The 23,451-nt window shown below is 49.2% G+C and overlaps 1 protein-coding gene across 1 annotated transcript in view; it reads right to left on the bottom strand.

Moving 5' to 3' along the window:
- Positions 1-23,451, bottom strand: part of ADAM12 (ADAM metallopeptidase domain 12) — a 323,414-nt gene that overhangs the window by 13,327 nt on the left and 286,636 nt on the right. The window contains exons 15-21 of the mRNA XM_032313677.1: positions 19,826-19,934; positions 19,520-19,718; positions 17,348-17,425; positions 14,331-14,439; positions 10,959-11,094; positions 10,227-10,335; positions 8,251-8,430 (exon numbers count right to left, since the gene is read on the bottom strand). Coding sequence (XP_032169568.1) covers positions 8,251-8,430; positions 10,227-10,335; positions 10,959-11,094; positions 14,331-14,439; positions 17,348-17,425; positions 19,520-19,718; positions 19,826-19,934 — 920 coding nt within the window. The remainder of the gene's footprint in view (positions 1-8,250; positions 8,431-10,226; positions 10,336-10,958; positions 11,095-14,330; positions 14,440-17,347; positions 17,426-19,519; positions 19,719-19,825; positions 19,935-23,451) is intronic.

Genomic DNA, 23,451 nt, shown 5'->3' on the forward strand with positions numbered 1-23,451 from the left:
TTCTCGCATCTATTATGTTCAAGGGACTGGACGTGGGTGTGCCTGGGGATGCATGACCCAGTCTGTGCCTCCTGACATTGGGCAGAACAGATGACAGGGTCGCCCCTGAGGCAGCAGGTGAGCACGGAGGCTCACGGGAGGACGGCGGAGAAGGTCAGACAGGAGGCTGCCTCGGACAGCATCTGGGCAAAAGGGGGAAATTTGGAAAGCAGCAAGCAGGCATGGTGGGGTGCAGGGGGGCACAATTTCCAGCACTTGTGCTCAGCTATTAGCTTTTGGGTTGCCTGGCTTAACGAAGGTTTTTAGAAAGATCAGCTTCGTTGTATTTCATCTCACTTCCTTGGGAGAACATCTTGACAAACGGATTTCCTTTTCTCATTACATATCAGCATTTCTGATGAGAAAGGATCTAAATCATCAGATTTCCAGGCCCCATGAGCGCTGATTTAAATACCAGACACCCACACAGGCCAGAAGGGTACAAGTCCTTATTCATTCAAACGCCGAGTTCATTCTGTTGAAAAGGACTTGGAAAGTCAGGGCTCCGCCTCAGAGTCCAGATTAATTCATTTTGCTCACATCTATATCCTAAAGCGTTTAGGAATGAGGAACTGTTGTTTACCAGGAACAGCTGGGGGTGCGGGGGTGGAACTGCTCAGCACCCCTTCTGCGAGGCTGGAGGGGGAGGGGATTTGGAGCTCCTTGAAACAGACATTGTAACCCGCACCCCCACCCCAGGCCACTGAAGAAAGCTGTTGTTCTGCAGCCCTCTTAGTCCACAGAGACCGCACTGGAGGAGCTGGTCTCGTTTGACAGAACATGGCTGGTAGTATGTTCCACAGACACAGACAAGGCGCCGATGAGGAGAAGCGCCTGTCAGAAACACGGAACCGACCATCTCCACCTCTGCGGAACATGCACGTTCAAATACCAACTTCTTGGTATTTGAAAACGCGGCCCCAGGACCGCTCTGATTCTGAGCAAGGACCAGCTCCAGGAGAGACGAGTCAGGACCAGAAGGACCCGAGTTCGCTCGTATCGCAAGCCAAAGGACAGAGAAATACAGGACTCTCATGTTACAGACACAAGCCTCTACAGGACGCCAGGAGGTCCGCCCCCCCTTCCGCCTCAGCACCTTGTATCTCTGCAGCAAAATGGGGGCAAAAATGAATTCAACACGGCGGAGATGGTCGGTGGTCTGAACTAGGCTAATCTGAACAGTCTTCAGCCAGAACAGTGTCTGCCTCCCTCCTCTCCAGCTACCCACCTGTCCCAGACTGCAGGCAGCGAACGTGGTTTTCCCACCTCTGGGAGCCTTTCTAGCAAGCTGTTCGGCCTCACTGGACCTGGTTCCATCCTCTGCAAAATGGGGCCAAGGGGAATGTCAGCTCCCAGGCTCCGGGAGAGGGTCAGAAATGCCCATAAAGACGCTTGGCTCAGGAATTCCGGCCACGTCATCGGTGTTCAGTAAATGTTTGCTATGTTACACCGATTTAAAATAGAAATAGAAAGCTCCTTATACCAAGACAATTAGTAAAACCTCACACCCAGACACATACATGCCCACAGAAATACACTTCTATGCCATTCGGTTTTGAGAATAAAAATAGCAATGAATCCTGTCGCCCCCGTTTTGAGGACATTTCTGCAGTGCAGAGAAGCTGTGCCAGAAATAGGGCTGGCAAGCATTCTCAGGGGCCTACCAGCTCTTTCAGGAAAAGACTCTGATTCAGCAAAAAATCAATCTCAGGAGCAGATCCAATTGTCCTTTTTTGGTTCTTATTTTCCTGAAGAAGCTAATCTGACTAGAAAAACAATCTCAGCCAGTTCAGTATTATAATTCACTGATAAGATTGCTCAGAGGAAAAGCACTTCCTAGCATTTTCCAGGAAACTAAGGGCTTAAAGAAATCAACAAAAACGACCCTGGGCCAAATATCCTCACACAGCAGCATGTATAGTTCAAATGCCATTTCATGGGGCAAATCTTAAAATAAAATACAGATAAAAGAGGGACACTTGCATGAAGGTTTTGCTCTTTAGAAGAATGGCCCGGCTACGGATTGAAGGTGCCTCTTAGGCTCCCTTTAGAATCCTGGCACATTTCAGTCTGACAGCCGAAAATTGCATTGCAATCTGCTGCTACTTAGTACAGCCCTCTCTAGACATAATTTTCTGTGAGCAGAAATCTTTTTTTTTTTTTTGACAGAAATATCTATTTCTTAGATGTGACATTGAACACATTTTTATTTAAACTTTAAATGACTTCATTAAGCCAATTAATCAGAATAAACTGCATAAAGACATTCAGGAGGAGGACACAGGGGGTCACAGAGGTGTGTGACTGCCTACAGTTGTGCCTTGTGTCGTTGACATCCTTGAAATCTAATGAAAAACCCCAACAGTTTGTCCCCATCTTGCTCTCTTCTCTTCCAGGAGCAAAATTATGCACACTGATGCCTGGCAGTTGAGAATACGAGTGGTCTTCCTATCTTGCAGGCTTTGGCGGGTCGCACCTCACTGTTCAGGCTTAGGTGGCTCGAGGCCTTCTCTTACGTGACAGGAGGTCGCTCGGTCTATGTCCAAACTCTTGTCATTTTCCCTGTGTGGCGTCTGTGTACCCGGCTGCTGCCTGCCTCCTCCCCTGGGCTCCTCTTCCTGACCCGGATTGGGATCCTCTCCAAGCATCTCAGACCTGACTCTGCAGGCGCTGTCCTCCCCCTGGACATCAGCCTTGCCTCCCTACCCGGGACTGGCTGGAGGCCACCGTGATGATGGTCTGCCTGCTTCCCTGAGAGTTTAAGTAGGTCAGAGGGCACCAGCACACAGATGTTTCCCCTCCAAGGTCCCTAGCTCACCCAGTGTTTCTGGGGCCTCCCTCCCTTCTGGAAGTCAGGTCAGTTGACTTCATGAACCAAGTGTGTGGTCCAGACAGTGATCCTCTGGCGGGATTCTGTGCAGGTCATCAACTGCCAGGTGTCTGTCCCTCCTGTCCCGGCCCAGGGGTCAGGCCGGAGCCTGCCATCTCAAGTGGCTTCTTCCCAAGAACTTCCTTTCAGACTTCTGCTCAAGACCCACACTTGCTAGGTGCTGTATCTTCTCCCCTTACTACACATTATTCTATTTTAAAAAATGATCATAATGATAATATTGACTTTTTTTTGGGGGGGGTGCAAAGTTGAGTGATTTTTAACCCTTTCATGGAGAAGAACAACAGAGAATATCTTAAGAATGACCATCCCCAGAAGGGCTCTAAAGCTTTCCGGGATCCGTGCACAGACTTCCTTTCTTTCCTCTTCACTTCCTACCAGACCGAGATGAACCACCCAGCAGCAGGACCCACGGAAAAAGGCACCTGGTGCTTCCAAAGTGGCCTGAAAGATGGAAATGTCTTTCTGATTGGTCTGATCCCTGCTGCCCTCCCCTCAGACCCAACACACACAAGGGAGCCTTCCTGTAGGGCAGGGTCAATGCCACGCTGGGTGTGGTATTCTGTGATGCTCCCCAACGACACAAGGCACAACTGTAGGCAGTCATACACCTCTGTGACCCCCCTGTGTCCTCCTCCTACTCTCCTGTTCCCAAGCCCGCCTTCTGCCTTTCATGCTCTGGGGGAACTTGGCAAGTCAGCCAGCAGCCAGATGAACGTACTGCCTTAAGTTTTCTCTAAAATAGCTGGCAGGATGAAAAGGAAATGAAGAGTTTGTTTCTTTGATCGAGGCCAAGGAGGTAGTTGAGAAGTTTGTGTTCCAAGGGACATTTTGCTGCAAAGGAAATGGTACCTGGGAAGGGGACGTCTGTGGACAAGACGGGGAGCGGAGTCAGACGGCCTCGATTTGTATAAATCACACAGAATGCTGGACAGAAAGATCAAACATTTAGTCTTTCGATGTGAGGTAGATATCGTGTTTACGGTAACATTTTCCTTCTGGAAGGTTCAGATGGTAAGTCTGAATGAACGACGCATGGCTAGCCATGTAGCCGTGTGTTTGTCAGGTTGTGGGGGACCGGGCACGGGGACTCAAAAGTGCAGTGTCAGTCAGTGGATTCGATCTGTGCTGCCAAGAATAAGCCACCTCCAAACACAGCCCACACCTGCATGGAATTAATTCCAGCTCTCTACGTGCGATGGGGGAGGAAGCGTGAGCTTAATCTCTATCATATGTCTCGGAAAAGCTCCAGACAGACACCAGCCTGGAGTGAGAAATGTGGATTTTTCAGTTCCTAATGTTTAAAGGGTAACATTTCCTTCATTTCATAAAACAGAATGAAGGCCTTTTTCGGGGCCTGTTTTTAAAGGAAATCTTGAGGGAGAGACTTCTGTAGGCATTGGCTGCTGTCAGGAAAAAAAGATACCAGCAAGTGGAAATATTTTGCCTCAGATCCCATGGTCTGCTAAAGACAGTTCCAGTTTGACATGGTGCATAGGCAAGTTGTTTAAAGAGAGACATAAAAAGCCTCAGCATGAGGGAATCCATGGGAAAAGAGCTGGCAGGCTCTGCAGATATCTGAAATTTACATGCAAAGTATTGAGTATGGGTGCATTTTCTGGGGGTTCATAGCTTTCATCAGATTCTCGAATAAGTCCATCACCCAGAAAAGTTTAGGACATGTTTACTGCCTTCCCCCAATGTAAATCCGAGACAGGTCAGAAAAACAACTGTAAAGAACTCTCAACAGCCAATAAAATAAACAGAAGAGACTAGAGGTAGACCTTGACTGATAGTGAAATGGAAGGGGACTTTGCAAGCACAAAGAAAGGGGAGAATTCACACAAAAGACAAATACATTTAACAGGCAAAACTGGAATTCCTTTTACACCCTAAAATATCATAAGTAAAATTTAAAGGTAAGCCAGGGAAAGGTTTGCAATAAATACCGCAAGAGGGAAAATGCTCTTGGTAAGAGGATGAACTCTTATGAATTGGGAAGAACAAGTCTCTCCCAAATAGAAGAATGTAGGCCAAGGGCAGGAACAATTCACGGAACAAATACGGTCAGTAGCAGCTCCATGCTGGAGCTAGCTGGTTCAAGCTCATGTCAGCCAATTCTCTACTCCTTGTTTGGTGAGATTACGTTGATGGCCTGAAATTGGCCACGGTGGGATTTTTTGCAGCAGAGAAATCACTGACAGATTAAGGCCTTTTTGTTTTTTGAGGGGCAATTTAATGTTACACCATTAGTTAACAGATATGTAAAACGCAGTCTAAGTGTGCCAGTAATCAGAGAGATACAGAATGAGATGAGGTCTGGACAAGACGGAATAAGCCCCCTTCACACCATACCTCCCACAAATTACAACACAAAAGTCTGGAGAAAGTCCATAAAGCAACTGAGACTCTGAAAGTTGGAGAAAAAATAAATGGACTGGCTGTCAGACCTCAGAACTCAAGGAACTACCCAAGAGTGAGCTCTTGTTTTTGTTTTTGTTAAAAGGACTTCTGGCTGCAGCCAATAGTTGGGGGACAGGGTGACTCAGTAAGAGCGAAACATCTTGACCGTACCTGACCTTACTCCATTACATCCAAAAAGCCATTTCCTCTGCCCCCCAATTGGTCACCACATCCTGGAGATGGCAGAGCCCTGCTTCCCAATCCTGCTTACTATAACAGGCCACATCTCTTCCCTGGAACAGAGACTGTGGGCTAAACTTTTCAGTAGATTTCCAATCACCACAGAGGCGAGAAGGAAGTGGAACATTTTTCATATGTCAAAAAAAAAATAGTCAACCCAGGATTCTATATCCAGTGAAAATATCCTTCAGGAGCAAAGGTGAAATAGACATCTTTGGATGAAGGAGAACCAAAGGAGCATGTCACCATTGGACCTGCTTTAACAGAATAGTTAATGTTTCTCAGACAGGAAAGAACTGATAACAGAAAGAAACTGAGAATATCAGGAAGAAAGGAAGATGAGAAAGGGTGGATAAGTGAGTAGAGGTAGTAGACCAGTCTTCAGTTTTAGAACTTTGTTTTAAGCAACTCTGCTTCATGGTTGCAAGCAAAATTATAGCATCTGAAGTGGTTCTCAGTGCACATAAAGGTAACACTTAAGACATCTATGTGATAAATGGAGAAGGATAAAGAGACCTCAAAGGTGGTAATGTTTTTACACTTGAAGTGACAACGTACCGATACTAGTAGACTGTGATAAATTACATCCATATGGTATAACCTTTAGAGAGCCAGCTTTTCGGTCAGGTGATTTTGTCCACCTGGGGACATCTGGTGAAGTTCAAAGACATGGTTCCATGTGCAACTGCCATCTTGGTAGAAACGAAGATGCTGCTAAGTGTTCCACAACACACACGACAGTCCCATAGAACAAAATATTACCCAGCCCCAAATGCCAACAATGCTGAGGTTGTGAAAGCCTGCCCTATGGCAAATTACACAAAGACATATCTTAAAACACTGTAGATCACTCAACAGGGAACACTAAAAAATGTTCAACTGACCTACAGGAATTCAGGAAAGAGGAGCACAATAAACAAAAATCAGACGGAGCAAACAATATTAAAATGGTAGACAGGTTCTAACACAGCCATAATTACATTAAAAGTAAATGATCTAAACACACTTATTAAAAGACAGTGACTGACAGAATGGATGACCCAGCTACATGTGGTCTCTGAGAAACTCATTTTTAATACAATGACCTAGGAAAGGTAAGAGTAGAAAGGTGGGAAAAGACACATCTTGCAAACACGAAGCAAGAGAAAACTGAAGTGGGTATATGAGGATGAGATAAAGTAGACTTTAGAACAAAGGTAAATACCAGAACCAAAGAGGGCCAGGACATAATGACAAAAGAGTCTGTTCACCAAGAAAACACAACAATCTTAACTCTGTGTACCACAAACACCAGAGCTTCAACATGCATGAAGGAAAAACTGATGGACTGAAAAGAGACACATTCATCATTGAAGACATCAACATCCCCTTTGAGTAAGTGACGGAACCACTAGACAGAAAAAAATGAGTTTTTTTTTTATATATCAATTTGACAAAGCTTTGAAATGATAAGACTTAGAACCAGCAGTCATGGAGATAGAGATGCTCTGTAATAATCTGGAAATACAAATATACATAGGGGTCCTGAAAAAAGGATTAAAAGGATTATAGCACTTTTCAACCCAATACTTTCATTTTTAGGAAGATCTCTTAAGGGAATAATTAAAGTGTCCCAAAATTTATCTGTCCGCATCTTCACAACAGAACTATTTAGAATAGAACTTAAAAACATCCAAACTTGCCCACTAATTGGCAAGTGCTTAAAAAACTATTCTACCTACATATATAGTGCTATTTTTAAAGAGACATGTTTAAGAATTTTTAGTGCTGTGGTAAATAGGAATGATTTTCAGGCAAAAAAGGAGTCTGTAAAACAATGTACATACATAATAATCTAAATTATGTTAAAAATACATGAAATTCTTAAATACAACAATTACTAGAAGTATGACAATGATAACAGGGAAAAATTATCAGGGATTATGTCTCCGTGTTTCTCATGTGCTTGTTTTTACTGTCTGCCCACCTCAAATTTTAATCCCGAAGTGATGTCTTATTCATGGTCGTAACAAACAGAAACCATCAACTTCTAAAACAGCATAAAAATGAGATAGATGACAGATACGGAGGATGTGATACTGTGCTGCATCTGGGAGGGAGAGACTTGATGGATGGTAAAAGTCTTGTGAGTCATTTTGAAAATAAAAAAAGGGTAAGAAAGTATGCCCACCAATATTCCTGAGTGACCATCTCTTTTTGTTTTTAAATGTTTTACTTACTTGGGTGTGGGGGGAGAGCACAACCAAGCAGGGGCAGAGGGAGAAGGAGAAGCAGACTCCCCACTGAGCAGAGAGCCCAATGTGGGGCTCAGGACCCTGAGATCATGACCCGAGCTGAAGACCCGCGACCACCCTGCGACCCCTGAGGTGACCATCTCTGATTTATTGTGCAGGCCCTATTAGTAGCAGCGTCCTGTTCTTCTGAGAGTTTGGATTAGGTGGTAAGTGGGGCAGCTGCCTCAGCTATTCTGAATGCACAGATATTCCTGATAAAACACACGTATTGTGACTACACCGAGCCCTGTACTAAATGCTTGCCATGGCTTATCTTGTTTAACCATCCAAGGAGCTGAGTTATCTGCATTTCATGGAGGCCCTGGCAAGCAGACCAACCAGAGGTCAGCACGTGGGCGGGTCTGGACTTGAATGACATCCATCACAAGAGCCGCGAGGGCATACCTGGGCCTGCCGGAGTGCAGGGCTGGCCGGCAGGGGTCTGGCGGGGACGAGGGGCGCACGAGGAGCCTTCTGGAGGGGCGGGAGCACTCGCTGAGGAGAATTGGGCGGAGGGGCATCATGGGCTCGGAGGGGCCCGCTGATGTCCACGTTCTGACATGGGGGCCATCTCCTGGTATTGTCCTGTAGAGGGGAGCAAAAGCCATGGTGTCACGGGAGTCACCATTCCCCGGGAGGGGGCGGTGCTTACTGGTCGTGCATTCTCCCGAGAGGGAGCCCATCACTACTTGTGCCAACTTCACAGCTGGAGCAGAAGCACCCTCTGACCCAGTCTGGAATAGCGGGATCGGTTTCTCCAGGAGTTTTAAAAACTGGTTCATCAACAAATTCATCAACAAATAGGCCCAGGACACCTGGGCAGGCGCCAACAAGCATGACGACACAGACCACATCTGAAGGGAAGGATGGAGGAGTTATGAACTGAGGCAGCGGGTGGTGCCCTCCAGGCTCAGGGAGAACCAAGGGAACCCCTGGGAAGGACGATGGAGGCTTCTGGAAGCCGGCTGAGGTGAGGGGCCTGCACCTGGAGGGTCACCTCCTACATGGTGCTCCTGCTTTTAGGGCAGATCAGAACAGACGCCTCACGCCCCCACTCTCCCTCTTTTCCTAAAAACAGCTTTATTGAGGTTCCCAGAAAGACGGCTAATTGCGCATAGTGGAACTGGGTGAAGTGGGAGCCTTTGACATGTGTCCACACCAGTGGAACCATCACAACGAGCAAGGTAATGACATACGCCCACCGTCACCCTTGCCTCCCACTCCTCCCCGCCTCCCCTTCCCAGCAACTACTGGTCTGCTTTCTGTCACCGTGAAATAGTTTGCATTTTCTAGAATTCCACAGAAACGGCATCAGAGAGTGTGGACTCTTCTTTTGACTTGGCATAATTATCCCAAAATTCATCTATGATGTCATATATATTAATAGTTCATTATCTCCTATTGCTGAATAGCATTCCATGTGTAAATAGACCAAAGTTTGTTTATCCTTTTACCTGTTGTTGGAAATTTGGGTCATTTCCCATTTTTTGGCTCTTCGAAAGAAAGCTGTGTCTTTGGCTCTCACCAGCAAAGCTGGTGGTTCTCGCTATATAGTCCTACATTTGGGGCTGAGAGGTGGTAAAGCGTATTAGGAACCCAGTTCTCTAAACTTTTTATAGCAATGGAGATAAAATAGCTTATGATTTATCAAATAAGTGATCGTTCTATTTAAAATCATTTGTCATTTCTTGACACCAACACTGTCACACATAATTTGGACTCTTGTTGAATGAGTCCAATATTCAAAAATTCTCATGCATATGGCAGAAATACTTGATGGGGACACCTAAATATTGGAGTGGACTCTGGTGATAATTCACAAGGAAGCAGGAAAGGTCAGAGCCAGGAGGCGGCCAGCAAGTTAGGGACTTGGGGTTTGGACCAGCTCTTTGAAACCACAGGCTAGAGTAGACAGAGCTTACACAGCCCAGAGCTGGAGCAAAAGGGGCCCAGTCATGGACTCCCTGTAACTCTTAGAAATGCATGGGGAGGTATAGGGCCAAAGATGATTCAGACCTTGCTGGCAGCGTCTGAAACCATAGAAGGGGCCCAGAGGCAGGAATCTGCTTGGGAGGCAGGCCCAGTGGGCCTCCTGGGAATTCGTCTGGGTGCCTGGAGGGATCATGGCCCATGACGTACCACATAGTACATCACACCGGGGACATCGCTTCAACTGGATCTCGGAGAGTTTCCATGGGGCACAGTGGGAGTGGAAGGAGCCCCCAGCCATTACGTCACGAAGTGGGTGGACTCCACATTTCAGGGATCTGGTCCCATCACAAACTATCTGTAGATCTCTGGGATCTATTCCTACTCAAGCTCTGTTGAGAAACCCATGTCACAAGGTGCCCGCGAACTTCTCACGTTTGTCGACAGCTTACCTTCGACATGCTGGAATGTGGCGGCTTCCTCATTAGGCCTTTGCTGAGGGGGCCGAGGTGAGCCTGACCAGGGTGGGAGCCGCGAGACGGCCGCGAAGGGCGCACACACCTGCAACACAATCGCGTTACACGTGAACAGGCGCGTTTCCCCTCTGGTTGACTCGACTTTTTCTGATCTGTTCACAATCACGCTCAAAAAAATAATTGACTTATTTTAACTCAATATGGTAAACATGCAAAGGAAAAATTATCTAACATTCTTACGAGATTAAAAAATATATATTGATTTTTTTTTCTCCCCAAAGCCACTATTCTGTGAAATTAGTTTTTGCAATTTATAGACACGTGGCTCTGAGACCCCTGGGAGTTATTTGGGAGAAAGAGGGCATTTCAGCAAGATTGTCTTCGAATACATTTATATCTAAAGCTACCCCAGCTGACGAAAATATTTTAAGATCCTGTGTCTTGTAAAAATTACTGATATAAGGGTGGGAACAAACGTATCAGTGTGATTCCGCCTGCTTACTCATGCAATGAGCAGCAAACAGTCTGAAGGGAACAGAAAGGAGGCAGCTGGTCTGGCAAAGATTTTAAAAAACCAAAACAACGGTTTTACTATCTAAAAATCTGACCTCTTTCTTCGCTAAGGAAAACGAAGCGAGAAGAGGAGCCGTTTCCCGTGCGTAGATGGCAAATGCCGTCTCTGGAAAAGATGACCCAAACCCAGCGTACCTCAGCTTTTCAATGGTGGTTTTTTTATCTGTAAACAGCAGGCGAATTAATGTCTTCCTTTTCAGATAAACTACAAATCCAGCAGCAAGCAGACAGAGGATGGCCACCAGAATTCCTATGGTTAAACCTTGGTTATCTGAAACAAAACACATTTTGCTCAGGCAAAGAGAGTCATGATGAAATACGGGAAGTATCAGATCGTGGCCCTCACGGCCACGCGCGCTCTGAAGGAAGGAGCAGGAATGCCGTGAGGAGACGTACTGATATGTTGGTCTTAGTTCAAAGGTCATGTCTGAGGTTCAGTCTGCATCACCAGTGATGCATTTCTGACAGCTCTTGATAAACGGGAAGGTTGTCTGGCGGGTGGGACCATAGCCCTGACCACATGTCGCCGCCAACCCTCCCGCTGCCCTGTAGACATGGTGGCCACAGATGGTGGCAGGGAGCCGCTACCTCCCTGGACAGTGACCTCTCCAGCCCCCTCACAGATAAGCTCCTTCCCATGCTCTCCTCCTCAAATTCTTTAACTCTGGGGTCTGTGTTTATTTTCTTTAGACCAAGACTCTACTTCTGGACATTGTCAAAATAAGTGAGAAAACCCCACAAAACCCATAGCTAAAAGGAAAGGCCCACGGGTTTGCTTCTGTTAGATTTCACTGTGTTTGTTACGTTAGGGACTCAAGTTACAGGTTTTGGGCAGCAAAGCCCTTTCTCTGGGAGGGGGCTTTTTATTTTCTCCAAGGGAACATCCCTTTTCTGGGATTTGCTCCCATTTTGTTCAGTACAAAGACACTGAGAAGCCCCCCTGAAGGGTGTGGAAGAGAAGGGAAAGTCAAAGCTTCAGGCTGGTTTCTGGCCACAGAAAGAGCCCCGGGGATGACCCTGCCAGGCTGAAGAGGAGCTGGATTGGCAGCTCCCACTGCTCTGTGGAGTCCTTGAGAGCCCAGATGTGGGGTTCACGGGTCTCTGTCCCCCTGCCAGCAACAAGCAGGGCGTGCCTCCCCTGGCAGGTGAGCCACAGCCCCCTCAGGCTGCTGGGGACAGCTGTGCAGGTGCTGGCAGGCTCTCCCACCCCTGCTGCTGGCTACGGTGCTCACAGGGGCTGACCGCCAGGCCCCGCCGGCCCGCTCCCGCTCTGGGAAAGAACGCCTCCCACCCTGTTTCTGGACTTCGTCCCCAACTGACAAGTCCTATCAGGGATGTGTCTCAGCCTAAGTAAGACAATCAACATATGACAGTCTTGATTCCCTTGTTAGTGTTACTGGAAAAGCCCTGCTTCTGGGTTTCTGGCCAAAATGTCATTCTTTTCAGACGAGGGCTCTGGCTAGAGTGCTGTTGTGTCTTCACAAAGCCAATGAATGAAGTGAGCAGCTATAGCACGAGCCACAATTTCCAGCTCCCCGCAATCAATCCGCAAGTCTTAAGCTGATCAATAGTTCCTAGGCCCCGCAATGAACTCGGCCGCACCATCTGGGCCACCTGCCTTGGTCTGTTGCAGTGCGTGCCATCATGCCGCTCGAGCTGGCAAACCGGGGCCCCCTGGCCCCCTCACCCAGTGCAAACACCAGGCCCCATGTGGCTGCCCACGTTGGCCCACCTCCCCAAGTGCCCTGGTCTCCCCTCCCTCGGCCGCACTCCTGCAGGGCCCCGCTGGGCCTGCTCCGTGTCTCTGGGCCCTGGAAGAGTGGCTGGCGCGTGGCAGGTGCTCGAGAAGTCACGGTCAGGCTGGGGGGCGGTGGGGGCAGGGAGGCTCAGGACAGAGCTCCCCATGCCTGCCTCTTTGTGTGCGTTTAGGTGTACTTTCACGCAGTCGTGGCGGCAGGGGACAGAGGCACGGATGCTTCCTTGCTCCGGTGAAGGACAGGCGTGGGGGAGCCCCCACACCCGAGTACCGCGGTCAGTACCAGAGCGTCCTGGCTAATCCGCTCCAACCCCCTTGTGGGGGGAACGGGGGCCTGTGCCCTTGTCTGAGCAGAAGCTAGCATCCTGCCAGGTGAGCACGACACACGCTTCCCACTGGCTCCAGATGTTAACCGCGGGGCAGCGAATGTGCCGTGGTCAGGGCGGAGACGTCAGTGAGCAAATGGGACACTTGCCCAGACCTGCTTCCCCACCCCCAACACCTCCAGGAAGGAACGCTCACTAGACAGCAAGACTTTCTGGTCCTTTCTGTCCTTGCTGCGGGGCCTGGACCCGAGGGCGGGGTCGCCTGGCGTCTCTGAGAGGGACGCTGAGACCCGACCCAGTTTAAGGAGAAGGACGACCAGGAGCTCATGACACTGTCTGCAGACATGGCCCTGGGGCAGGTGCTCCCCTCCCCCATCCCAGCACTGCCCTCACCGCCTGGCCCCGCAGAGCAGCGTTATGTCTGTCGTCTTCAAGATGTGGTGATGCCACCGCCAGTTACATCAGGACGTGAGGACATGGGGTGTCCCCTGTACAGCACGAGCCACCGAGTGAACGTCTGAGCGTCCCGGGGCTCGGGTGAGCACTGAGTGTCAGCACAAGTGGGCTCGGGCCGGCCCTCTGCACCTTTTTGTTTCTTTCCCTTTACAAGGGGCGTCGTTCAGACTCGCCTGTTCCCTGCCTGACAGGTGCTCAGCGAGAGCAGCAAGGCGCCCGGAGACCATGCGTCAAGGTCACCCCGGGAGAAAAGCAGTGGGGAGCAAGCGCTGGTGCGAGGAGGGTTTTCTGAGGGGGAGAGGGACCTGGTCTCCCTCGTAGCTGTGTGGCTGTGGGGAAGTTACTTGCCTCCCCCAAGCCCCAGGTCCTTTATTTGTAAAGAAGGAAGAATGACCGTGGCTTGGGCGTGAGGCAAGTGTCCGAGGAGATCGAGCAAATGCGCTGACGCCCAGCCCGGTGACTGCACCGCTCAGCTGCTCAGTGCGCAGAAGCCTTCTTGCTCCCCCCGGGGGCTGCCGGGGCCGCCCACACAGGCTAGGAGGTGACTCTCTAGTAGGTGTTTTAGGAGACATTTGGCCTCGCACCTCTTGGTCCCCCATGCACCGACGCTGGGCTTTACAAAGTCCTTTCATCCCACACCCAAGTTCGTACCTGTTTGGCAACCCGCTGTCGAAATGACCTTGGCTAAGCAAAGTGTCACAGGTGAACAAGGGACAGAGTCAGCCACTCAGCCAGAGCGGAGTGAGGACTCTTGGCAAAGGTCAGGACGGGACAGAGCCTGGACATGGGCCTCGGGCTGGTGTCGGGCCCTTGTGGGGGTGCCTGGGCTTCCCCCTGGGGGTGGTTACACCTGCACACCCACGGACCGCTGGTGAGCCCTTCGTCTTGTTGGAAAGATCTGCACCTGCCTTCCCACAGTCCCCCCGGTCACTCAGCACCCACTCCTGGGGACGTGCTGTCCCTGCTCACCTGCTCGCCGGACGGGGCCACTGTCTGTGCTTCCCCCGAAGCCAAACTTGTCACAGAACGGAGGCGCCCAGTGGGCCTCGCAGTGGCAGTTCTTGCGGTTGTTACACACCTGTCCGGGCGGCGGGGGAGGGGGACACCGAGAAAGAGGAGCAGCGTTAGCGCCCGCCCTCCATGTGGGGCGGTGGTAAATCTCTGAGCTCTAATTGGCTGCCACACAGAAGCAAAGGCCCTGTGGTCAGAGTTCCCTCGAGCACTGAATACACAGGTGGGACCAGAGCCCAAGGCTGCGAATGTAACAATCTGCCTCTTCGCTGCTGTAAGGGCAGTACTGGGCACTGGGGGCATCCCCTGCCTCCCACCCCTTTTCCCTCCATCAACGGCCAGGTCCTCGTTTTCTTTTTTTCCTTTTCCTTTTCAGGTGTCCTCTTTTTCAATTCAGAATCCCCCCCCTCCCAAATGACCACAATGAGAAGCCCCCTCCATGGTGAGCAGCGACCCTGCTTCAGGGCTGCGGAATCTGAGCCTCGGCCATCCCAGGCCCGACCTAGGGGCACAGCCGTGCCTCCTGCAGACACAATGTTCGGAGAGGCGGCAGACCTGCTCTGACGTCTCGTGCCTGCAACGCCCACCTGCCTGGGGAGTCTCCCAGCGGCTCCTCCTTGCCCCAGCCCCGCGGGCTGGCCACAGCCTACTAAACCCTGGGGTCCTCGTGGCAGGAAAGGGGTGCTGAGAAAGCCGGAGGATGGGCTTCACTCTGGGATCGGGGGCCAGAGCCCCCCAGGGAAGGACCAGCTCCAGCTCACCTGGTTAGCGGTGACCGACGGAGGAGGCGCCCCTAGCCTGAGCTGACTGTCAGACCCGCTGCCATTACTAAGGAACTTACGGAGCTCCTGCATGCGCAAGGGGCACAGGAGCTAGTAAACAAGAGGGTATTGTTTCTCTGAAAATGGGGGGCATGCCGTGGGCACACTGAATATGGGCAAGTAGCTAAGAAGAGCTTCTGGCCCATCTGGAATGGGTCGCCTGTGAACGACCCTGCAGGGCTGCTCGGACCAGGAAGGATTCCGCAGTCGGGTTGCTTCTGAGCATCCCAGGTCCTCTTCCGCTTACAGAAAGGAACTGTGCATCGCAGGTGACGGGCTTTGTGTGGTTTATATAAGTCGGTGCAGACCTACAGTCAGACACCCATCCCAAAGGCCTCAGCCCTGCATCCGACTATTGTTAGATGGGGCCGAACACGTACTTTTCTAAGGCAAAAGTAAAATGTTTGGTGTAGATGTCTCATTTGTGATGTTTTCCTGCTTTCACTGATTTTTTTGTTGTTGTTGATGATCCAGCCATCAAAAGCCCCAACTGGGCGCCTGGGTGGCTCAGGGGGTTGAGCCTCTGCCTTCAGCTCAGGTCATGATCTCAGGGTGCTCAGGTCCAGGGCCTCAGGGTCCATGATCTCAAGGCTCAGGAAGATCGAGCCCTGCGTCGGGCTCTGCTCAGCAGGGAGCCTGCTTCCCCCCACCCCCGCCTGACTCTCTGCCTACTTGTGATCTCTCTCTTTCTCTCTGATAAATAAATAAAATCTTAAAAAAAAAAGCCCCAATTCCTTAAAATAAGACCGACAGACCAGACAACCTATGATAAGTTGGAAGCTATATTCCTGTAATGCTAACCCCCTGCGGCACTGCTGACCGAGTGGCCCAGCCTGTGCGGACACTGAGAGTCTTGCCTGTCTCTCAAAGATGCTGCTGCTGACCACCACCTGCCACGCACCTGCGAGGATTCGGGCCCAGCACTGCCTACTCCATTTTGCATGGTCTCCCAATGCAAACTGGGGTCCGGTGCCCTTTTTGCAGCTGGCAGCAGAGAGACTGGCAGCTTTGCTATCCCCTTTGGAGGCACAGCTGGTGAGCCTGGTCTCACTCGGGGAAGGGCTGTGGTCAAGTGACTTGTCACCAAGTCATGGCAACTCTTCCGTGAGTGTGGGCCTTTCCTCTCCAGCATGTGGATGGGAGCCCAGGGATGCTGCAAGGTGAGGAGCCCAGGGTCCGCCCCCCAGCATGCCTGCTACCTGGTCCCGTGACCTTGGACAGGCACTACTGCCTCTCGGTCCTGGGCTCCTTCATAATGAAGCTGCACCAGACCATCTCTTAGGGCCATTAGAAAGAAATCTATGATCCAACAAAGACATAAAAGGATTTTGTTTTATATTGACAGTTAGCTATACTCGCAGTCAACAAACCGGCCAGAGATGGCATTGCAATCCTTCATAGTTACAGCACAATCGCCATTTTATGAAAACCCCATAATTCTATGTTAGAATCATTGGTGAGTGTCTGCGAGTTTTAAAAATAGAATTGGGAGCATGATTTCTGCAGAGAATGTTTCAGAAAAACAAATGAACCCCTGGCATGGCTAATCAAGATTAATATGATTCCATTGGAAATAATTAAGCCCATCAGAAAAAATAGATTATGTTTTAAACAGTTAGAGTCCTCTTCTCTCCTAAAACAATTCTCTGAACTAAAGTAACCACTTTCTTTAGCTGAAATGCATTGTGTGAGATTTCAAGAACACGTCGTCAGTATGTTCTGTCTCCCTTGGTTTAACTGCTTTTGGAAGTGTTTCCGTTAAGACCCATGCTCTGAATCTTGGTCCTTAGATTTCTTGGTCCTGCCTTAGAATCCTCCCTTAGAGGGACAGCTCTGTTCGAAACCTTAAGGCAAAATCCTTTATGCAGGAAGGTGTGTTTTAAAACTACTTTGAAGATGACAAAGTCCTTTTTTAAAAATCACAGGATGCTCCTCTGAAAGATAATTATGGCTCCATCTGATTTTCTTTGCTAAATAAAAGTCACATTTCTCCTGCTACGTAAAGGTCAGAGAAAATTAGTGTCTTTAGAAGAAAGCATGGAAGCGACAGCTATATTTTTTTAGAAGTTGCGGATTGCAGAATCCTTTACAAACGAACAAACTGGTGCTTTGCTTGCTAGGGACTGGCTACAGGAAGCCCACTGGGCCGCTCACCCCTCTTTGGTGACACTGCTTCACACACTCCTGAACGCCGAAGACGCTTGTGTTTTGACAGCGACGATTGAGGCAAATCTGCGGAAGGAGGAAAACGTGGTAAACGTCTCAGCCCCTTTCCAACCACATGCACCGTATCTGTGATCTCAAAAGGGAAAGCCAAGAAAAGTTCGAGGAAGATGATTTCCCTTCAGCTGCTACGGGGGCAGCACAGCGATGCCCTTTCCAGCTAACTCTGACCTGGATTTGAGCACCTGCTTACGGACTTGGCACATTTCAGGACTCAGGTCAATGTGGTGCTTCATATGGTTTCATCAATTAGGAGATGAGGATAACTGATTTCTGTTTAGAGCTTGCAACAAAACCTATGAATTGCGGCATCTCCACCCCCCGCCCCGCACTGACCCCCCCATCTGCTCCTTCCATGAAAGATAAAGAGAGAAGACATGTACCAGCCCTCAGCCTGGGGCCTGTGCAGACTCAGAGACTCCAAGAATCCAGGTCCAAGAACCTTTTAAAGGAGATACTGACACATGGGAACGTTTCCAAATTACTGACCCATCATCACTGTCACTGCCACAAACCATTAACGGAAAGACTCCACGGAGGAAAACAGACAGTTCCCTTGTGTTTATCAAGCCTTTGCAGGGGCGGTAGTTTCCTAAACCATACCATGCTGGTTGCAGGAGTGTAGTCTCATCTTAAAGGTGCCTAACATACTCCAGACTCAAAGGATCAGGCCCTTTATTTCCTCTAAGACGTTACAAATTAGTGGGGGCAGAGAAAGAGAAGTCTAATCTTTAGATTGCAGAAGCATTTCTGATTGAGTAGAACCTCCCTACGGGAAGTTTGCACCAGTGACGCACTTTGAAAATAGTGCCAGTTGCCCAGGACAACTCCCAGGGCTGCTGGGAATCTTGGCCAAGGGGACTGTCTCATTCCAGCTGACAAAAGAAACTGAGGCTACAGAGAACGCAGCAGGACCCGGGTCAGAACCCCTGCATATGGGGGCCGCTCTCCTCTTAACCCACGAGCAATGAAGGCCAAGGACAGCTTTCAAAGAACCCGTGTTCTGCGGGAACGGAGAGGGAAGTGCATTTACTCTTGCACATGGAGGAAAAAACTCATCGACAAATCGAGGCCTTGGAATTTCAGTGTTTAGACGCACCCGGTTCCGGCTTCCGGCTGTTCAGACTACAGTTTAAAATATGAGTGTCATTCTAATGTCAAGGCCAGAAAAGGAGCAGCTGACACGTGTGGTTAAGGAGACCCCAGGAATGTACATCGTGTTTCACGTACCATCTTCCCATTTCCTTCAGGACGAGGCACTTGTGGCTCAGAGTATATGACCGGATGGGGCTGAGGGCACAGAATTCTTACCCTGGGGACTTGGCCACGGAGCTGAATCTATCTTTCTATTTTATGACTTTCTATTCTGTGACCTCCATGTTGGTGAATGATTTCATAATCCTTTTGAAGGTGGGGGTCCTAAAAAAAGGCATGTTGATTAATCCTCTTTCCTAAAATGTTTTATTAACTTGCTTTCATTTAGCCTGACGAGAAAGTCTGCTGAGAAAAATCAATGTGGCAGATGTTAAAAAGAAACCTCAGTTTCTTGTTTTGACTTTTCATTGTTGACTTTCTTTCTAAACCCCTAAATATCCTTGTCTGCTTTCCCCTGCTCTCCAAAAGACCCCCCTTTGGTTTCAAGCTGATTCTCTCTCTCTTCCCCTCTCCTATTCTCTCTATGGGGGTCTCTTAAAATACATATGACTTCCCGTTCCGTCCAGGTGAGAACAAGCCGTCACTGTGCCAAAAACCAAGGCGGCATTTCCAAAAACAATATAATAGGCTACTGTGTTTGCTTCCAAAGTAATTTCCTGGCTGGAAACACTCCTGACGCCCAGAGTGTAGAAATGACTTATTAACACTCAAAGACTGAGAAACTGAGCTTGATTTTCCCAAATCTGCATCTCCATGGTTAGGCCAGGATCTAGGATTTATTAACTTTGCCTTCTAGGTGCAAAGAACTGGATTCCAGAGACAAAGTTCTAGGAAGGAGCGGATTTAGGAAAACAAACCAACCTCCTGAGTCAGTTCTTGGACAGGACGTTTCTCCACAGGCCCCTTCCAGACTTACATTTATGATGCGAGTGAACATTTGGGTCTTACTTTTCCATCTGCACACTTGGTGCCGGCAAGCACAAGCCCGGGGTCCGGGAGGTCATCGCCCAAGTACACGTGGGTCCCGCGGCACAGAATCCGACCTCCTTCCTGCAGCGGGATGTTTGTTTCTATGGAGACGGCATTGGTACCAATGACGGGCCGGCTGGCACCTCCTTGACACTGGATTTTTCCACATTTAGCATCTCTGCAAGGGTGAGAACAAACAGTCCCCGAAGAGGGCAAGTCTGCAACCAGCTCTGAGCCACATGGGAAGTTCAAAGCCATGACGTGCTCGGGCCATGGGTTCCGTACCTCATCTCGCATTTGGCAAAGGAACTCTTGGAGTCTTTGCCACAGTTGCCGTACGGGTCACCTGCAGAGTTGACTCTCTCAAAGCAGATCCCGGGGGCAGGTTTAGCACCTGAAACAGAAGCCAAGCAAGGGTTTCTAAGGTTTGTCGCTGACCGGCGCTGGGATTTCAGGTTAAGGGGAGATGGGTTTGGTGTGCAGAGAAATCACACCTGCACCTTGGCTGACTCCTGAGATGAGCAGGCCTGGGGCCACCTAGCACCCTCCCCGGGTGTCACTCGCGGTAAAGCCTGCATCTGCTAGCTCACTCTTCTCTGGGGCGGCTCTCCGGGCCAAGGGCATGCAGCCTTCTAGGAGATGTGGCCTGGCTAGGGGACCAGACCTGAGCCAGTGCAGAAAGAAGAGAGCTAGCTGGCCTCAGGCGCAAGGGAGTGTGCTCTCTTTAATGGCATCTCCTACAATTCTGGTGAGAAAACACACGCTAGAGCGGCTCAAAGGAATAACGATGACTATGGGGGGATGCAGGGAGAGAGGGAGGGAGCAAACAATTACCACAGATGTCTTACACAACAGCTTCAGTCCTATAAAGCTCCCTCCGAGAGCAAGCCCTCGCTTCAGTTAGGGCCCATGTTAGCAAGGCAGAGAGTGCTCTCAGAGGCCAGGGAGGGACAAACCCCCACAGTCATTTTGCACGGAATGACAGTGCCCAGTAGAGAGGCATGTGGGAGCCAGAGAGCGGAGGACATAGGCATTCCTAGCACATCTTCTGGCCAGGGAAAGAATGACCTTGTGCTTTGGAATTCACACGGCCAAAGCTTCTTAGATCCTAGGCATAGGGACATCTGTTGAAGACGATGTGAGAACTTCAGGAAAATGGTCCATACTTTTCAGAATAAACTGTGCCTTGTGGTGTGGGCTTGACCCACCTTCTTTCCTATACTGGTGTCCAGGTGGGTGCTCTTTCCAGTAACCCTTCCAACCGCCAGATGCCACTGCCCAGACCTCACTCTGTCCCTCGCCTTTCTCTGCGCCCAACTCTGGGGAAGCTCCCTGCACTTCCCAAGGTGGCAACTGACTCATTTAAAATATCAGTCTAACGAGGGACAAAGGAACAGAAGACCTTCTTATTTCTAAAAATTTCTCTTTCTTTAACCTGCACCTGATTCCTCTTCATCAGGCAGGAGCAGACATGATCCCCTTCTCATTTAAAAAAACAACAGACAAATCAAACCAAACCAAACCCTTGCAACAGTGGAGATGGGCTGTGGGTTCAGCCATGGGCCTCTGCGGTGAGGTACCGGAGTCCCGAACCTCTCACTTGCCCATTCTCTGTTTTTTAAAAACTATGTTGAGACATCTCTCCAACTCATTTTTAAGGGCATGATGGCAAATTGGACACAATTTTCTATCATGGGAAAAAACCAGGTCTCTGGCTTGGGAGCATCACAGTCCTTTCCTGGCACCCCGGGTTCCTATTTCCGCTCGCAGCGTGGTTACACCACTGACCGCGCAGCTTCTGCCTACTACTACAGTCCATTTCCTCCATGTCCTCCTGCCTTATTCTTTTCCTCTACCCACTGCAGGTGAAGAGATGGGGAGGGCCTGTCTCAGTGTCGAGCCTGTTTCTGTTTGATGGTACTTTGATCAAAATACCTGGATCTAATTGATCAGTTTTAGAAAAACTGGCATCTAGAATATACCAACAACTCAATGGTTGATTGTGTATTCACATGGACTCAATGTACTTGTTACTTACCTGTCTGGTTTTCTCTTTCTCTCTCTCTCTTTCCTTCTTTTCTTTTTCTATTCTTTCCTTCCTTCTGTCCGTCCGTCCGTCCGTCAGTCCGTCCTCCCATCCTGATGCAGACTTCATTCACACACACAGTTATCTGGCCCTTACTGTCTGCTAGGCCCTGGGGGTGTAGGGGTTGGCCACTGTGGACAAAGCCTCCTGCTTGCTCTCAAGTTGCAAGGAAAAAAGTGCAAGCAAATGGGTATCTTCCTCTCAAGTCCTGGGTTGGGAAGTGTTATGAAGGAATCAACCAAGTTGGAGGGCCCAGGAGGCTGTTGTGTTAAGCAGGCTGGTCAGGAAAGAACTCTTAGAGGAGGGACAACGGGCTGAATTCCACACCTCAATCCTACCAGGGATCCTAAGAGGCAGGTCTCATTATCCCGTTTTATGGACAAGAAAACTAGAACCCAGGAGGTTAAATATGTGGCTTAAAGCCAGGCAACAGGACTGCCGAGGTTGGAGCTCAGCCTGTCCTCTCTGGTGCTCTGAGGTGTATCAAGGCCCTACCTGGACTAGGTCCTGCATGGGCCTTGGGCATAGAGAGCAAAAGACCTGAACTGCATCCGCCCCCATTGCTGAGTGGAGAGCCATGCTGGTATGCGTGGGGAGACAGGGCAAGAGCTGTAAATGGATACTCTCATGCCGCCCAAGTGATCCCAGACTTAGGCCAATGTGAGATAGGGAGCTCCTTCTGCGTGCTGTAAGGCCGATGGAAAAGGCTTCAGTCCTTTCCCTGCCTTGGAAGACCAGCCAGGATAAAGGAGTGCCAGCAGGTCCCGGCGGATGCTGAGCTCTGGAACTGGGGAGGCAGAGTTGGTATCTCTCTGCTACTGATGCTGGGTTGATGCTTCATAGGGTCTGTTGTGCTTGCTCTTATCAAGTAATTTATCCACTGGGAAATGTGGCCACTTAAAAAAACAAACAAACAAACCTTGCTGCTCTTTGAATGTGTTCATTGATTAATTTGTTTTCCTGGTAGAGATAAAAGAGATTTTATGTGTGTGTGTGTGTGTGTGTGTGTGTGTGTGTGTGTGTGTGTGTGTAGAGATTTCCAAGCCGTTTCAGACTCACGAGCTTGCGAACAGCTAGAAGGCAGGCCTGGAGGAGGGCTGGACTGGGGTGTGCAGAAGGGTAAGACGAAGAGGGAAAGAGACTGGTGGCCACCACGATTTAAAACAAAGGGGCACATTTTATGTAGGAATGCCACAGAAAGTGGCTAAAACAGGAAGTCAAGCAAGGGGGTACAAATCGTATTTAAGCAAGAATAAAATGTTTAGAAGAGAAAACCAATGCTAGGTCACTGCTTGGGAACCTGGACCTGGAAATTTGACAAAATTGGGTCTTCTAGGGCAGGGGACTTTGAGATTCTAATGCCCCAAATGTCAGTGGGTTGTATGGCCTGAAAACCAGGTGTGTGTGTAAATCCCTAGGGGCTATAGAACAGCATTACAGTTTTCTGATAACTGTGAAGTGTTGTGCATGCCCCAGTAGAAGGTCACAACACACTTAAAGAGAGTTGCCATTTTCCCACAGAGAAAAGGCCCAGAAATGTTGATGGCAAATTTGAATACGTGAATTTTTAGCAACATGGATGACAGAGTCCAAAGTATTACAACATACTATCCATTAACTTGGTGAAAAATATTGAAAAGTCCCATTTTAATAAAGAAATATTACTTTTTCTTTTACTCTCCTGTATCAAGAAACAAAGCTGCTCAACATCTTTACATTTCTCTTTGGTCTCAAGGTCTTTGGTCGACTGATCTTTGACAAAGGTGCCAAGAAAGCCCAATGGGGAAGAATAATCTCTTTAACAAATGGTGCTGGGAAAACTGGA

Source organism: Mustela erminea, chromosome 14 (assembly GCF_009829155.1).
Source record: "Mustela erminea isolate mMusErm1 chromosome 14, mMusErm1.Pri, whole genome shotgun sequence".
NCBI classification, from domain to species: domain Eukaryota; kingdom Metazoa; phylum Chordata; class Mammalia; order Carnivora; family Mustelidae; genus Mustela; species Mustela erminea.